Source organism: Macrosteles quadrilineatus, unplaced genomic scaffold, assembly GCF_028750875.1.
Source record: "Macrosteles quadrilineatus isolate MER2022 unplaced genomic scaffold, UCM_ALF_1.0 Scaffold_9__3_contigs__length_116548681, whole genome shotgun sequence".
Lineage (NCBI taxonomy): Eukaryota > Metazoa > Arthropoda > Insecta > Hemiptera > Cicadellidae > Macrosteles > Macrosteles quadrilineatus.
In genome coordinates this window covers 70,869,896-70,888,163 of record NW_026542602.1, presented here as the reverse complement: position 1 = coordinate 70,888,163, position 18,268 = coordinate 70,869,896, and the positions used below count along the sequence as shown (strand labels likewise).

The following is an 18,268-nucleotide window of genomic DNA, read 5'->3' as shown; positions in this document are numbered from 1 at the left end:
TACCTTAACTTTAAGGTAAATCTCTTTCTTTTCTACTCGTTTCTCTTTTTGAAAAATTTCAATTAAGGTCAGTTTTTAACATTTTGTTTTGATATAAGTATATTTATGATAAATCAGTTGCACATTTGTTGCGTTGCAGTAAGTCAGCTCTACATGATGCCCACATAGTAGCCATCATGGAGGCTGATAACTTCCTGACAATGCTGCACGAGTTCAGTGCGATGGGAGCTGCCATGAGGAGAGTTATGACGGCTGCTCTCACAAACCCTCAGGTAACAGAACACTGTGTTCTTCTACATCGGTAGTTTCGTTGGGAAGTAAGGTACAGAGAAAACTTGCTTATACAAACCCTCAGGTAACAGAACACTGTGTTCTTCTACATCGGTTAGTTTCGTTGAGAAGTAAGGTACAGAGAAAACTTGCATATGGGACAACCGTGCGATTGTTGGAAATATACTTGTGCCGCAGAAATACTTGTGTCTTTAAATATTCTATTTTAAAGACTGTTTTGACAAGTTCCTTGCCCAGTCACTTTTAAACGTTTGTGTCCCGTCAAAGTAGTTTACGCATCTCGTAAAGATAGTCATTACGACACAACCAGAAATTTAAGGCACAAGCTTTGGCCTTCTACGAGTGTTGTAAAGGGTTATTAAACAAGTTGCTTTCACTACTTTACTTAACACCATTCACAACTGTTGGTTAGAAAATCTTAGATCAAAAATTGAATTGGCCATTACCAAGTGATAAGTTAGTGTTCCAAGCATCACTATTTTACTTCTTTTCTCTCAATCCTTGAACTCCTCTGGTCTGTCGCTTTACCACACTAGTGTTGTCAAGTGAATCTTTTTGATTCTAAAAACTGAATTGAAAAGTTTAGTTTTAAAACGGTTGTAGGTAAAGGTGTTATCGTAACGAGAAGGCTGGACCAACCTTTTAAAAAGTTAGTTGCATATTGATGGTTTCAAACAAGACCCAGCTGTCCTTGGTCATTGGGCTTTTAGGAAATTACCTTGGTTATAAAAAAAGCTGATCTTGGTCAGTAATGTAGTTATCTATAGGCCTACACATGGATGGATGGATCCAATAGGAATGGATGGATTGATGAATGGACGTATTGAACACATGAATACATCCATTCACTTATTTTCACCTTGAAATGCGCACACTTTTACTTTAAAAAAATCTAATACTAATCTAATGGAATTGAATGTTTTTATTTGGGTAAAAATGTTAGATAAATAACCAGAAATAAATAGAAAAAATTGAATTCCCTCTCCGTATAGAAAACAGTGTTAGATTTTGAGTAGACCTAGAATTGTGTATTGAAATGACAAGTCACATTTTTCATCGATCGTGACCAAGCAACAAATCATGATAAACAAAATTAAGGCTATCGGGACATTAAATTTAGATTAGAGTCCAGTTTAATCCTTCCAACACAAAATCTCCAAACTACAGTTAAATAATTTTCCCAAGCACTGTTTGAATCCACACATTTTCTTTATATATATATTTTTATTTTTCTTCTTTCTTCCAAGTAATTGTCTACTAATAGCTCTACTGAACGATTTCTTTTTTAAATTTTTAATTTTTTTAATCCTCTGTCAATAGAATAGATTATTTGGTAATACAATTCCTATTCAAAGTAAATCTTTATCGAAAACTTTCTGAGGTATCAAAATACAAACAAGGAAAAATTGAATCTAATCAATACAAACATGTGTTTGAATCTTCTTATACAGCTATTGATTACAGCTGAGAGTTGACTGAATTGATTGGAACCGGGGTTGTTTTAGGTTATCTCGTTGTTTGGATAATCAACCAGCAAAATTATTTTTTCTTTTAATATCTACCTAGGAATACTTTCAAATGTCATAATTTCGTATGGAACATAAACACAATCAATTTTACCTTCTTAACCGTATTATCACAAGTAACAAATAAATAAAACAGGATGCCAATTTACTTTTTTTAGGGCAGTTTTAAAACAATAACAAGTAAGAAGATAGAATTATTTACATTTCTTCCAACTATAAAATTGTAAATGGACTACACTCTTTACTAATTTTTTTTATACTTTGGAAGTGTATTATTTTTGTTCAGTTGATGTTTTGTCAATTGTTGTCAGCAATATTTTAGTTACAAAGATTAAATACATACATGTACATTTGGTTTTCGTTTAAGCTAAATCTAACAATTAAAAATATAACACAATAATTCTTTAATGTCTATGTATTAAATTCATCCTTTGAAAAAAAGTATCAACACACTTTCCGCTAATATTAATTTTATTTGATTATAACAGTTTTAGCGATATATTACTAAAATTATTTTTACCATTAATCATGTTTTCTAAAATACCTATGGTGATAACATATATTGGTAACCAAATTCCCTCTTGTAATTAAAATATTGAATATTTTAAACAATTTTATTAAATATTAATACATTATATCGGAGATGCTAGTCCAGCTATTAGTTCATCAGGTGTTGGATAATCGATGCTGAAGGCCTGTCCATTGTTTAGATGTTAATGATAGCCTGTTTGGCTGAACGCTGGGTTTGGGCAAGTCCAAGGTCCAGGTCAATGACCCCTGGCTCACCTTGCATACTTTACCTTATACCTCATCTGTGGCTCTGGCTCTCTCGCTTCCTTGTTTATTAATTATTGCGCTTATCTCACCCACAGCTGTGTTTTGAACAACACTGTTGCTTATAATTTACCTGTCATACAAAATTAGTGGCAAATTAAATTGGCTTGATGGTTATTTAAATGGTAGAGTTTATCTTTTGGAGTAACAATTTGTTATATGAAGTTTTAGCTTGGAATAAGATATTTGAATTTTTCCCCGTTTTATTTTAATTAAAAATCCTCCTCTTGAAAAAATATTAGTTGGGATAGAATACGGAAAATTGAGATAGTTTCTTGTCGGAGTAAACAGTAAACATTCAAAGCTTAAACAAAATAAAATATTGTTACTATATAGATAAGAAATATTGATTTTCACAAATGTTTTTCACAAATAAATGCTTTATTGGATTTTATTAGGCTATACACTTAATACAGTATGAAAGTACATTTTGTGCCCAACCAGGTAAAATTCTATGTTTTACCCCATTGATGAATTAAATAGTTGCATTTAAGATTGTTGACGTGTTTCTGTGCTAAACTGAAGGTTGATGGGGTACAAAACTACATATCATTGAGGCATTGAAAAAGAATAGGCTACTGTAAATGTCATACCTACAAGAAAACTTCATCTAACCAAAATTAAGGAGCAAAGCCGTTTTGGATAACCTACTGTATCTTTAAAGTTATATAATGGTTGGAATATAAGGGTATTTCGGTACATCAGTGGTTTTTATGTTATTTCCGTTCCTGTCATCTTAAGATCTACAACTGTTCACAAAATATATTTCCTTAAATAATCAACAGATCAAATCATTAATAGATAACGGATGTAAATATTAAATTGGGTCAATAAATATTTACACCTGTTTCAAACGTTAGCATGACAATTAACTTATAGTGAAAGTTCTTGATACTTTGCTCTTAAAACAAAAGTCCAAAAGTTTATCAATCATATGTTTTGAAATTCCCACGCTTACACATACAGTTTTCATTAAAATTAACCTCTGGTGTTGCAGCTGTACAAACACCTCACCGAGTGTTGTGAGAACGCCTACATGACGGACAGTCAGCGGATATACAAGGACGCTCTCGACTCACTGCCCAATCCCGAACCTCATCCGCAATATCTGGGTAAATACATACTAGAGTTATAAGTCTATTTTGCCCCACTACACAGTAACCTGGTTACGGGTCTCTTTATATACCAGAAAGCTGTTGTTTACAGAAAGAATCTGAAAACTCAGCTGGAGACCGGTAAATTTACTGAGCACTTTCACTAACTGCACATAGTTGAGTCTTGGTAGTAACTCAACGAAGTTACCCATTAAAATTCTATTTAAATAAACAAAAAAATATTAAGTTTATGGATAGACCTACCGGTACATGTTGATCAAATTTTGCAAGTTAATTTATTTCGGGCTACTAAAGTTTATTGAACTACTAACATTTGGCAAAAAACCCTTTTTACTTTGCCAGTAGCAGCAAACCTAGGTGACCCGTTAAATCTAATGTTATTTAAATGGAGAGCGAGCTGGTCTAGTAGTAGGACTTTGGTCCCCGAGGGCCCAGGTTAAAAGTCCGCCAATCACCAATGGATTTTATGTGATAATGCCGCAACCCTCTAAGTCTAGTCTGAAGTAATGTGCAAGACATTTCCAGACTAGAACTAGCATCCTAGATTTAAATGGGCAATAATTATGACTTTTTATGGGAATCTATCTATCTATATATATAATACATGAAGCCGTTTTTTGTTAACGCAACTCCTCCCTTATTTGTGGACCAATTTCAACGTTTGAGGTGTCAAAAGATTCGTCTCAATATGTAATTTTGCAATAAGGTATTAGAATTCTAAAATTCCTGCCCTTAAGAGCAAGAGGCCCACTCAAAGGTCGGGTTTTCCCCATAAGAAATACATAGAACAAATTTAAAACAAAAACACAGCTGTTTATAAGAAGCTGTAGCTTTTTGGGAGTAAATATTGATGTTTGTAATTTAGTAGGTTAAGACCAAGTTAAACAGTTCAAATCAGTTTTGTTGGAAGATCAGAAAATGCCTCAAGTTCAAAGAAGAAATATTGAACACGGTAGTAGGACACAATTAATAATAAGATATTTTGTGCGTATGAGGAGAGTAGAAAAAGAGAGACCTGGTCTAACAGATACCCATCCAGATACTCATTCACTTTGTGAGATGAATAATATTTGCCAGTTCTGCTATGCAACTTACTTTGGAAGTGAAAAAATATACGAAGCTCAGAGTGTTGTCACGGTGGGAAAGTAAACTTGCCTAAATGTCAGATCAAATGAATGCATGCATATGTTTACTTCAGACACTGACAGATCGAGATATTTCAAAACATTTTGTTAAAATTACGTTAACCAACTTTCAATGGTGTTGCTGCTTTAGCCTATTCAAAGCAGGCTGTCCAGTTGGTAACCCCGAGTTTGTGGGTAAAAAATGGAGCACGTGAAATGGTTGACATCACCCCACTTTTCAGGTTACTCTACGGAGAAAATTTGTTTGATCGGGGGATGTCTCAAATCAAAGGAATAAAATGGCCCAACTTTAATTACTTAAGAAAGGTTATCAGTACAGTAACAGTTCTGTTCAATAATTCTCAATGCTGGAAAAACTTTGTTGCGACATATTAACTCGAATTGAGGCAGATCGTTTAGGATTCATTAGAAGTTATCAGTTAAAATCAAGAGCAGAAATGATGTAGGTGAACCTTGGTGACGCCATTAGAGATATTTAAAATTAGTTTCTATCAAGTTTTCAAATAACTCTAAGATGTAACTAAAGTTACTAGAATTTAAGCATAAGGTTTTTCTCGGCGTTATGTTTCATACTAGGCGGCTCATTAAGCCGCACGGGTTCCCTAGTATTTTATTAAAAATCCAATCATTCAAATTGAAATCTTAATAGTCAGCTGTTTGCTGTGGCAGAGATGTTAACAACTATCGCTAATTAGCTTTTGTTAATTTAGCCTATATGTTAAAAATCTTCAATTTTAAATCAGTGCACACTTTTATCCTTTAGTTTTGATTATACTCTTATTAATTTGCCTCGGTAATCTATGTAATAAACGAGTTATAAATTTGTCAATTTCTTGTTTTGTTTCAGATTGTCCTGCATTGTCCCAAACCTTGGTACATAAAACGTTTCTGGAGGAACTTGTGTTCTGGACTGTCAAGTTTGAGTTTCCTCAGAAAGTTGTGTGTCTTCTACTCAACATGTTGCCTGACCCTGACTACAAGGTGAGTTGATTCACACTGTCAAAAAATGAAAATATCTAATCGGAGTATTTCTGACGAGATTGGCTTGTAATTTAAAATCGCTGTCTGAAAAAGATAGCCTAATAAAAAATCCTATCAGTTTGGTGGGCTACTAAATTCAATTTTTACACAATCGAGTGATTCCTAGTTTCGTTGAGTATCAAATTGAGTTTTATTGACTATCAAAACAATTTCAATAAAAAAGTTATTTAAAAAAAAATGTTTTGTTTAAAGTTATAATAGAGAAGCCTTAAATGTTCATGTTTTGGTTCTTCTGGATAATACTTATGATGCAAAACATGTCTGGGTTGGTGTGAATGACGGGGTTAACTGCCCAAAACTTTGCTCTATAAATTTGCAAAATACTTACGCTACCTAAAAGTGAATTCACTGATAATTTACTTACATAATCCCTGTAGACAGATAACACTCATAACAAAGGATTCTTTATGATTAAGATTTAAAAAAAAACATGAAGAAATAATATTTTGAAATGGAGGAAGTTTCAAATACTGTTTGTACTGTAGTTTTCTTTAGGGGATTCTGGGCCAGTCCCCAGTCTTTTTTTATTTTGAAACTAGTCAGGTAAAACGTTTTTGCCGTTAGTCCAAAATCATGTTGTTTGGAAAGTATAGTAAAAAAAATATTTATTTTTGGTGTCTTCTGCGGTCCAAGCAAAATCAAGGACATCTTCTACAGACACAGTGAAATTGCGAACATCTTCCGTTGCAACTAATTCGATCGTGAAAATAAAAGCTCGCTGGTATTGACCGTACCCTAGCTTGATTAAAACATTTTTTCTGGCATTCAGACTTATTAACTTGTAAAATGACCAGCTATCACAAATATTTTAAGTAACTATCAGTAACAGGTGAACAGTGTTAGCATGTGCTTTTTCACAATTCCCGTGTGTCATGTCAACAGGAAGCGCTGACACAAGCGTTTGTGCTGCACTACAGTCGGATCTCAATGATGCTTGAGTGCTCGAGTGACCCGGATACGCTCAGTAATCGAGTGGTGCACGTGAGTGTGCAACTGTTCAGCAACGAGGCGCTTGCTCTGCGGATGGTGGACAAACTGAACTTGCTACATGTAATGGTGACCAGCCTCAAATACATGATGAGCAAGATCCTCATACCCAACACACTGCATTGTGAGTTATCAGAAATATTGTTTTTGTCTTGTTTTGCCCTAGGACGCTAGGCACGAGCCCGGGATTGTTTTCACATTACTTCAGGCTAGACTTAGGGGTTGCGGCAATATCCCTTATACATTGGTGATTTGGCGGGATTTGAACCCGGGACCGAAGTCCTGCTCCCCATATTGCAGTAGTGATGAAAGTGATATGTACCTCTCAACCTTGGTCTGCGTGTTTTAATTTCATTAGAATTGTAGGCTACAACATGATTTGTAATTTCAGCAAATTTCAGATTTGAAGGCAACCTGAGAATGTTGAGGTTGGAAAGTTAGTAGATAAACAAAAAGAAGAAATAATTTCAGGACATCTTGTACGCTTAAAAACACTATAGAATCCAAAGGCCAATAGATACACGATGAAATGTCAAATAACATTTAACACTGTTTCTGCATCCTAATATTGGATACCTAAATCAACAACTTGGTTTTCCTTTGAAATAGACTTATAAAAAGGTTACACAACATATAGATAATACATCTTAGCATAGGTTTTATTTAAAGAGAATTGATGAATTTAAATATTTGTTAATTGTCATTGTGGCCAACTGTAGTTACTATTAGTCCAGGAGCTGAGGGGGGTTGAGCATGCATGAAAGTAGTACGCAATGTTATTGCTGATTATTGTAATATGGACTGTGGTGATCAAAATTACGTATGTCGCCTATTTCAAAAGTGGTCGATAAGGTGGGGGGGAGGGGGCAAACATGGCAGTTTGCGCTATGCGTTAAAACGCTGATAGTTCGAAAACGGTAAAAGATAGAACATCGGTTAAAACGTCGTTGTAATCCTAAAAATGTGGACAACAATAATGGTTATTGGGTCCGAGGTGGTATCTCTATAAATAAACAAGTTATTGTATAAAATATGTAAAAATGGACTTTTCGTGTAGTTTTTTTACCGAAAGTAGAATTAATTTGTGAGTGTCGCAAAGAAGTAATATCAAATATCTTTGCTGATAGTTGTAATATGGACTGTGGTGATACAAAATACGCATGTCGCCTACTTTTCAGGTGGTCGAGAACTTGGGGGGAGGGGGGCAAAGATGGCGGAACGCGCTATACATCGAAATGACTGTAGCTCGAGAACGGTACGAGATAGGACATCGGTTAAAACGTAGTTTTAATCCAAAAAATATTACCAATAGAAAAGGTCATTGGGTAAAAAGTCGTATCTTAACTAATAAAAAAGTTATAACAATAATAAGTTTAACAAAATCTACATCGTACAGCTATTTTTTTCGAAAATCGTATGGGTTGTTGATAAATAATAGTGTAATTACTTAATTACTCGGCTAAATATTAACTAGATGCATTTTCTTATAAGAAAAAAATATATTATTACGAATACATATGGTTTAAAATGTAAAACACGGCCTCCAAACGCCTAGGGGTTCGTCCGTTAGGTTGCGTTATAATTGCTGCTGTTTTTAAAATAATGATTGCTTGTATTTTGTATTTCATTATACACTGAGTATATAAATGAAATAATGATAAATAAATAATCAAACAAATAAGATAATAATTAAATATGAAATATAATATATAGTAGTTTAATTCCATTGTAAATATAAACACAATAAACTTTAAATTTCTTGACCACTCTCATGCATTAATTATACAGGGTGACAAAAAAGTCTGGAAACGGTTTAATATCTTTTTAACTAAATTCGTTAGAAAATTCAAACCTTTCACCTCAACTTACATGTTTGAAAACTACTTTTTCCAAGCATTGTCATTTTTTTACCTCTACCAGGGGACGACCCATGAGGAGTAGGTACATAATCTTTAATGTAAGCGTAGGTTGATATGCACATCATTTTAAAGGTCTAGTCAAGTGGAGTTCATTGCCGGAAACCGCGTCAAAAAAGGTTCATCCGTTACCAAATGGCGGCAGTTCAAAGTACTTGTGGAATATACCTGCAGAGGCCTTAGTATTGGTAAATACTAATAGTCAACATTAGCAGGGAAATCTGAAACCCAGTTAAATTTGTTTTGAAGATTGAATACTAGTAGTCTATGAGCTAGTTGACTTTAAAATACAGTTTAAGCTCTCAAGCTAATGTTTAATACGAGTATTTGCCTATACTAAGGCCTGTGCAGGTATATTTTACAAGAACTTTGGACAGCTGCCATTTTGTAACGGATGAACTTTGTTGGACGCGGTTTCCGGCAATGAACTCCACTTGACTAACCCTTTAAAATGATGTGCATATCAACCTATGCTTACATTAAAGATTATGTACCTACTCCTCATGGGTCGTCCCCTGGTAGAGGTAAAAAAATGACAATGCTTGGAAAAAGTAGTTTTCATACGTGTAAGTTGATGTGAAAGGTTTGAATTTTCTAAAAGATTTAGTTAAAAAGATATTAAACCGTTTCCAGACTTTTTTGTCACCCTGTATATAGATGTATATACATTTGTATCAAAGAAAATATTTACAATTTTTTATTTGTATTACAGGTGCTAAGAGAAATTAAAAAGGTACCTAGCCTATTTAAATTCAACAAATAATATGAACAACCAGTGTAATTGTTATGGATAGAATGAAGAGATTTGCCGTATTTTTTATTATAAGGTATTTACTTTTGTAGTAATGTTTTTTATTTCATATAACTGTATTAAATAAGAATCTGTTACATAATCATATTGTAATAACCTACAACATTATAATAATTAAAATTGGATTTGTAGTGGTAGTCTGTATTATGCATTTGATTGCGGCGAAACCCCAAGTATTATATGTAGTTTGGAGGCCGTGTTTTACATTTTAAACCAAATGTATTCGTAATAATATATTTTTTTCTTATAAGAAAATGCATCTAGTTAATATTTAGCCGAGTAATTAAGTAATTACACTATTATTTATCAACAATCCATACGATTTTCGAAAAAAATAGCTGTACGATGTAGATTTTGTTAAACTTATTATTGTTATAACTTTTTTATTAGTTAAGATACGACTTTTTACCCAATGACCTTTTCTATTGGTAATATTTTTTGGATTAAAACTACGTTTTAACCGATGTCCTATCTCGTACCGTTCTCGAGCTACAGTCATTTCGATGTATAGCGCGTTCCGCCATCTTTGCCCCCCTCCCCCCAAGTTCTCGACCACCTGAGAAGTAGGCGACATGCGTATTTTGTATCTCCACAGTCCATATTACAACTATCAGCAAAGATATTTGATATTACTTCTTTGCGGCACTCACAAATTAATTCTACTTTCGGTAAAAAATCTACACGAAAAGTCCATTTTTACATATTTTATACAATAACTTGTTTATTTATATAGAGATACGACCTCGGACCCAATGACCATTATTGTTGTCCACATTTTTAGGATTACAACGACGTATTAAACGATGTTCTATCTTTTACCGTTTTCGAACTATCAGCGTTTTAACGCATAGCGCAAACCGCCATGTTTGCCCCCTCCCCCCCACCTTATCGACCACTTTTGAAATAGGCGACATACGTAATTTTGATCACCACAGTCCATATTACAATAATCAGCAATAACATTGCGTACTACTTTCATGCATGCTCAACCCCCCTCAGCTCCTGGACTATATTGTAATAGAAATAATGTCTTGAAACTAATCCTATTGAATCATGATTTTTTTTAATTACTGTATTTTCTTATCCAGGCCAAAAATTTAAACAAGTGGGAAGGTTTAGTTTTTACTAAAAATTATTGTTAGACAGATTTCTGGAGTCAGTTATGTCTTGGTAAAATGATTCTCAAATTCTCAATAGAGAAGTATAACATTTGGTCTTTAGAGATGGATTGGTGCCTTTTCAGAATAAGTCGACTTCTTATTTACTGTTCTGTTTTGATTTCCTCTTACTACAAAAAGAGATTGATTAGTGGAAGCGAGGTGACAAAGACAAATCAACGTCTAACTGTATTTTCAGCATGGATAGCTACGGTATTCTAGATTCAAATTAGGCTACCTTTTTCATGAAGTTTATGCTACCCAAAAAGTATTCGAAAGGCATCGAGATAGTTAAGAGAAAATAAAATCCAAATTTGACTGACCCGTTTTAACTTGTGTTTGAACAGGTCCAGAAAAGAACTTTCACCTGGTGGTGGACTGTGGCCTGCAGGTGATGAAGGAACATTGCTATTGGCCGCTGGTGTCAGATCTAAACAACGTACTGTCACACCGTCCTGTTGCCGTCAGGTTCATGAGTGACAACTCGCTGCTTGAGATGTGGTTTGACTTCCTCTCCATGTTTCAAGGTAAATAAATAAACTTGGATTGAAATAAATGGTCAAATGTTTGCTGCTAGGCCTACAGTTTTGCATTAACCCTTCAAGACGGTTTGACTAGCTTTCCTCGTTAGGTGTTAAAAACGTTGCTCGTCATCTGCCTGAACCCAATAGGTGGGGGCATTTGTCAAGGAATCTGTGAACTGTTTCAAATTAGGACTTAACACAGCACATTGTTTATTAGCTGCTCAATCCTTTACAGCGCGAGCTATTACCGATTGTAGTGAGTGTGGCTAAAGCAAATGTGTTGTTTTTAAACAGGAAAAGTATGAAAGGTTGATTGTACAAAGGAAGGTTACGGGCCCTTTAGAGAACCATTTAGTTGTGGAAGTGGTCCTAAAATTACACTTGATACCCCCAAGGTATTTATAAATATTAAATTTTAATGATTTAATGCAAGGGATGGTTTGGAACGATTTGGAAAAAAACTATTGCAGCAGGGTCCGCCCGGCATTAAAAAATCCTGTCTTGTTTTAGTTAAGTATGTAATCTTTAGGTACCTAGTAAGTAGTATAGTAGTTATTTTAAAACTGAAGTTCGCCTGAAAGTTCACTGACAATACTCATTAATGTTTGTCTAAGCCAATAATAACTCTTCAGTGACACATGTGAACGAGTGTCAATCTCAAGTTTATCCAAACATATTTCACATTGGCTTGACTTAAATATTCTGGTATTTTTTCAGGTATGAACGTCAACCAGCGAGAGCTAGTGCAGCACGTAGAGTTTGAGCCCAACACGTACTATGCTGCGTTTTCCGCTGAGCTGGAGGCGAGCGCGTACCCCATGTGGGCGTTGTTGAGTCATCTGCGCGACACGTCCACACTTGAACTCACCAAGAGGGTGCTGGCTAGTTGTCTGTCCGCACTGCGCGACTGGCTCGAGGCCATTAACATGACACAGCCCGATATTGTAAGTATAATTGATGGTTTGTAAGACAACTATAGATAACAATAGATTTTTGTAGGGATGGACGAGATTGGACTATACTTCGAGACGAGGCGAGATTTTTTATTTTTCACAAAATTTTGAGACGAGATCACATAACGGGAAATGCACGTTTGACATTTTTAGCTGATTTCGTAAAATTGTTAGATGGCTGTTTAAATACAAAAAATATAATAATAGGCAAGGATATTTAAAATATTTTATCAAAAAACATCAGTATAAAAAATGTATATGAATTACGCCTAACCTTTCCCATCTATATGGACCAACTGTAGCCATTTTTTTATTAAAAAAGAATGAAGTTGTGTGAGCCAGTCACAGAATGCTCTAGTGTCTAAAATTCTATTTTATACCTTATTTTTTGTTGCTGACCAGGTTGATGGGTCAACTCATCATAAGTCGTTCCCTAAGTTTGACTTGGGTAAAAAGATTGTGTATTCAGCAGAAGTTAGTAATTTAGATCAGCGCAATCTGTAGGTGGCTCACATCAACTACGACGATTTTTATAAAAAAGCTGGCCACAAATTTAACATGGCGATGGAATGTCTAGGCCTAATTTATTAAAAATAACGCTTACGCTTAGGAAACATGGTGATATCAGTTAGGATAGAGTTAAACTTATCCTAAAATAAAATAAACTATAAAATAAAAGAAGTATTAATTTGTTTAAAATACTTACTTGTTTTGGCTATGTTTACAGTATTAAAACATGCCGCACACTGCTTACACTTATGTAACAAAACTTCTCAAATGATAAAAACAATTAAAGTAATATTTACTTGTAAAGAATTAATTAAACAAGAACGCCTTCGCAAAGGAAACGCAACTACAACACGCTCATATATTGCGGGTATTGCAATGATTTTCTGCAGGCGTTTTTAATTTTTTTTTTCTCGTCAAGAAAAAATCTTGATGAAAAAATCTTTTCTGTCTTGTAGAACAAGATTTAAAATTTCCCAAAATTTTGAAACTTGTCTATTCATAGATTTTTCCACTTTTTACACACAGTTTCTCCTACTGTTATTAGTATTAAACACACCCAGAACTTTTACTCAATGTTAAACCCAGCTATAAAAAAGCAAATGAATGTGAAACATTTAACAGAATTTTGTATTAGTCAGCTTAAAAAAATTATTATACTACTATTTATTTAGGATGTTTTGTGGTGATAGCAGGCTTACCTAGATGGAAAAGTCTCCAAACTGGCACAAGAAACAGAAAACTTTACACTATACATAAAATATTAGAATATTTCAGTGTAATTGACAGCATTTTAAACCGAGGAAGAGAGGGGTTTTTTCAGGCCTTAGAGGAAAAGACAGTAAACAGACTAAAACAGTAGCTCTAAGACCATCAGTCAACAGCCCTAAGAGTCCACGAAACCTAGACGTTTTAACTCATAAAATAGTTTTAAAAACTACAAAGAAAATTTCTAATCCCACAGTGCTCTAGATAATTAAATTACAATCACTCTTGGTGTTTGAAACATATTTTTACATGGTAAATAACTCTTCAGCGGCTGTTTGAAATTAACGAAATTAACATTGCTCTTATGCCGAGCACACACGAGATGGCCATAAGCTTCCATGGACTAACCTTAGACTCCCTTGGAAAACAATTCAAAACTACAAAGACAATTAATATTCTCACAGTGTCACTTTGGTCGGTGTTTGAAAAACAATTTTTGGATGGTAAATAAATAACTCTTAGCAGCGGTTTGAAACGATCCAAGATTGCTGCTAGCCTCCAAGGACTCTTAATCCCAAATCCTCTGTCACCCTTTATAGTTTAAGTTTAGTCACTTCACTCTCTCTTGCTTTGTCTAATACACATTTTGGTGATTTTATTTTCTTAGGCTATTTCGGGTTTCAGTATTTTGGTTATTAGTGGTTTGGTTGATGGAATTTTTACCTTTGATTAATGATAGAACTAGTCATTCCAACAAAAAAAAAAGAAAGTTGTTGCCAGTTAAGTCAAAATGGACATAGTTAAAGTGAACCACTGACAGATTGTAAATTACTATATATTCTGACTTTTTTACCAAGCTAAATTGATGGCAAAATTTTTTTGGAAGTTATAGTATTGTTTATGTCACGTCAAATATCTCACTAACATAATAAGGTATAGTAAAAATATCATTTTAGACAAAAGCGAAAACTGTGACTGATTTGAACAGGATTATGTTATTGTTGACTCATTGAATAATAAATAGGCGACAGCTGGTCCTTATATACAGAACTCTACCTCAGTATCCTAAAGTGAGTGGTTCTACTGTACACCACAACACGACATGACCAGTATGCTGATGTACTGTTACTGTTTCAGCCGGACAGCAACCAGGTGTCGTTCCACCTACCTCTACACAGGTACCTGTCGGTGTTCATGTGTCAGGCCATCAATGTACAAGGGGTGAGTCTACAGGAGGTGCTGCCTCCCCAGGACATGCTGCAGCTGATCATGATGCATCCGCTGAGAGTACAGGTAGGCACTCGTCTATCTATTCATGTATGGATACGACTCATACCGCAAATAACCCACTGGTAACTTATTTAAAGCTTACTGACGTTTTTGACCCACCGGTTTGCCATTTTGCTTCTGGTAACTTATCCAAAGCCCACTGAGGCTTTTGACCCACCGGTTTGCCATTTTGCCTCTGCTAACTTATTCAAAGCCCACTGACGTTTTAGACCTGCCGGTTTACCATTTTGCCTCTGGTAACTCATTCAAAGCCCACTAACGTTTTTGACCCACCAGTTTGTCGTTGTCTCACTGGTAACTCATTCAAAGCCCACTGGCGTTTTGACTCACCGGTTTGCGAATGTGCCTCTAGAAAACGGCATCAAAGGTTTCATTCAAAGGTTACTGACTTACTTACTCATTTAAAACCCACTGACGTTTTTGACCCACCAGTTTGCCATTCTACCAATGGTAACTTATTCAGTCACTATGCGCACTGACGTTTGTAGCTTGTGGTTGTGACGAGGGTGGCTTGTCTAACCGCTATACAACTTAGGTTCCTGTAAATCAGCTTGGAGGAACTGTCGAGACCGAGCCCTCAGTTTGAATACCACTCATTTTTATGACCCACTGCAATAACAGGATTTTAAATTGTAGAATAAAGGAGGATATAGCAGCTAGCTTTAGAAGTACAGGTAGCCCATAGAATTCACAGAAAAATACTGTTTATTTGATGTATCTTATGGCCTACCCTACCTGTACTTCTTCCAAGGTAAGCTACTATCTACTATCCCCCTTTATTCTACAATTCAGAATCTGGCCTAGAGCCTTACCATAGACAAAACCACTGCAATAACAGTTTTTTTTGCTACAAGGATGAAATTAAGAACGTCTACTGTGATTGCGGAGAGATATCCTACACCTCCTGTGTTCATGGAAGTCTGTTGCAGATGTAGTATAATTGTGAATATCCTTTACCAAAAAAACATTGTACAAATGTTTATGGCCTCCTCCAAACGTCGCCCATTCCTTACACACATAACGCCTAAAAATTTATCTCCGTTCATGTTTGTCAACTGGTAATGGAATTCAATTGGTTTTTGCTTCCATGAGTTTTTAGGAGGGTCTCTGGCCTGAGACCAGAGAATCTAATCAAAGAACATAACTCATGCCAGGGGAGTGTTGATTATCCCTCAAATGGTTATCGTCTACTATGACAGGGCTTATCGTCTCGTAAGAGAGCGACTCAACTATAATAGTAGTGGATGAAGTAAAGAACACGGTGCTGGTTACGAACTTGAACTAGCTCATTTGGCCGGTTACGTGATCATGTCTGAGACTTTTACTATTACGAAAAAGCCGAACTTACGGACAACCCTCATACTAACAGGGCTGCTACAGTTATGATTTTTGCTGAGTCGTATCCGGCATGTGACCTATCAACTTATGCATGGCATGATTGTGTAAGATGTACTATAAGCATGTATGGTGATGTGGAAAACAAGCAATAGTTGTACAGTAGACTCCCTCTTATCCGGACTCCTTGGGACCGAGGCCCCTGCGGATAACGGATTTTCCGCTTAAACCGTCGTCCCCAAAATCTCGTTAAAACGGACCGTTTAAATGCATACTCTATAGAGTATTTGACTTCAATTTAGGAGAGCATTGTATTTAGACACGTAATTACTGCTGGTCTCAAATCTTTACCACGAGAACAGTTGTTTCAGTACCGCCCACTTCCTGCCAATCTAGTCAGGTTAAATCGATGTGCTGATAAAAAATATCCGGATAAAGAGATGTCACTTCTACTGAGTCAGAGTGTAGTCCGGTTAAACCGATGTCCAGTTAAAAGGTGTCCGGATAAGAGGGAGTCTACTGTATGTGGTTGAAAAACTTTCCAAATGCTTAAAGTGTAGAAAGGACGTTGTTTTTAAAATGTGGTGGATAAAACTACGATTAGGATGCTCTTCAAAACTTCTTTAGCTCAATTGGAGGAATCTGATGAGTTAATGAGTAGCAACGGTCAGTTATACCTATGATACTTCGCATTCAATCCACTCAACATACGTACAATGATCTGTCAATTGATCAGTATTTGTGAATGCAATTTAAAAAAACACTCAATAAATAATAAAAGTAACAACCGGCGCTTCTGCAATTCGTCTCTTACGCGTGTATTGGTAGCCGTCATTGTCAAAATGTCCCCGCAAATAGGCCCTGTCCGGTTGGTATTGAACTAGTTGTACTGTACTCACATTTTAACAATGACGAGCTGTTGGCCCGTTCTACATACGGGAATCGAGTAGTCTATTAAAACTGTATGTAGTGTGTTTATTACAAATTCAAGCATAGTTTAAAGCAGTTCAAAATTTATAGTAAAGGAAAAGCTGCCAAGAAGAATTAAAACATGTGATCATTGTTATTTTCCCAACCTTTCCTAAAAAAAAAAAAGTTTTTTTTTAAGGTTTGTGAGCTTTGATTCACTGCAAAAGTTATAGAATCTTACTTATTTCCTATAATCTTTGACTATCAATACTTCAATATCCAATAGGCAATGCTATAATCAATGAAAAAATCACAGAGTAAATAAACTAACGTCATAGTTCTATAGAACATTTTTTTATTCACCCAGCTGTTAGTTATATCAAATTATATTGCACTAAAACAAACTAAATATTTTAAAGACTGCTCAAAAAACTAAATTAGAACATCTAGTATTTTACTCTGAATATTTAAATAATCTCTCATCCTCTTACCAAATAAATGAACGTATAAATGATTATAGCATTACACAGTATAAATAAGTCAATTCTACGTATGTCATTTCATTTTCGTCCAAATGTTGAATTTGAGTCAAAACGCTTAATGTTTACAGCTGTTACGTTAAGCAAATGGTATTATACCAAAAGCTAGAGTAGAATGTTAGCGTCAGCTGCTAGACTTTTAAAAATTTTAAACTCAATTTCTAAAAAACTGAAACCCTAAACTAAAATTAGGGCTTCGACATTCCCTTGTTCTCAAAATTACCTTTCTTTTGGCACAAAAATCATGAAAATCCATCGAGTGGTTGATTCAGAATTGTGAAATAAAAAACCCCTGTCACGTTTTAATATATAAGATTGTTAGTACCAATACTTACCCTAAAAATCAATGGTGCCGAGAATTTTCTTTCGGTATCAACTCATTGCTATTTATTTACAATGTTCTTAAATGGTTGTGAGACATGTTTTCAAAAATTTTCTTCTGCTCTCGAGAGGGGGGGGGGGGCAAAATATATTGGTAACACTTTGTAAGCCTAATTAAATATTGAAAATATTAAATGGATTTTTTCATGTAACAAACACGTATTTTTTACTAGTTTTGATTGTCTCCTGCAATTGTACCTACATTCTTGTTATTATCTTGCATTCTATGCGTCATTACCGATTGTCTCTTGCTGTGAGGTACTGAGATTAGATTTTGATCAGTTACTGATGCTGACCTT

At 35.0% G+C, this 18,268-nt stretch overlaps 1 protein-coding gene across 2 annotated transcripts in view; it reads left to right on the top strand.

The window, feature by feature from the left end:
• Nucleotides 1-18,268, top strand: part of LOC129002909 (E3 ubiquitin-protein ligase Ubr3-like) — an 89,743-nt gene that overhangs the window by 10,717 nt on the left and 60,758 nt on the right. For both annotated transcript variants that reach the window (XM_054431026.1, XM_054431025.1), the window contains exons 4-10: nt 140-272; nt 3,649-3,763; nt 5,759-5,892; nt 6,835-7,063; nt 11,171-11,350; nt 12,065-12,291; nt 14,653-14,808. In XM_054431026.1, the coding sequence (XP_054287001.1) occupies nt 140-272; nt 3,649-3,763; nt 5,759-5,892; nt 6,835-7,063; nt 11,171-11,350; nt 12,065-12,291; nt 14,653-14,808 (1,174 nt within the window). The remainder of the gene's footprint in view (nt 1-139; nt 273-3,648; nt 3,764-5,758; nt 5,893-6,834; nt 7,064-11,170; nt 11,351-12,064; nt 12,292-14,652; nt 14,809-18,268) is intronic.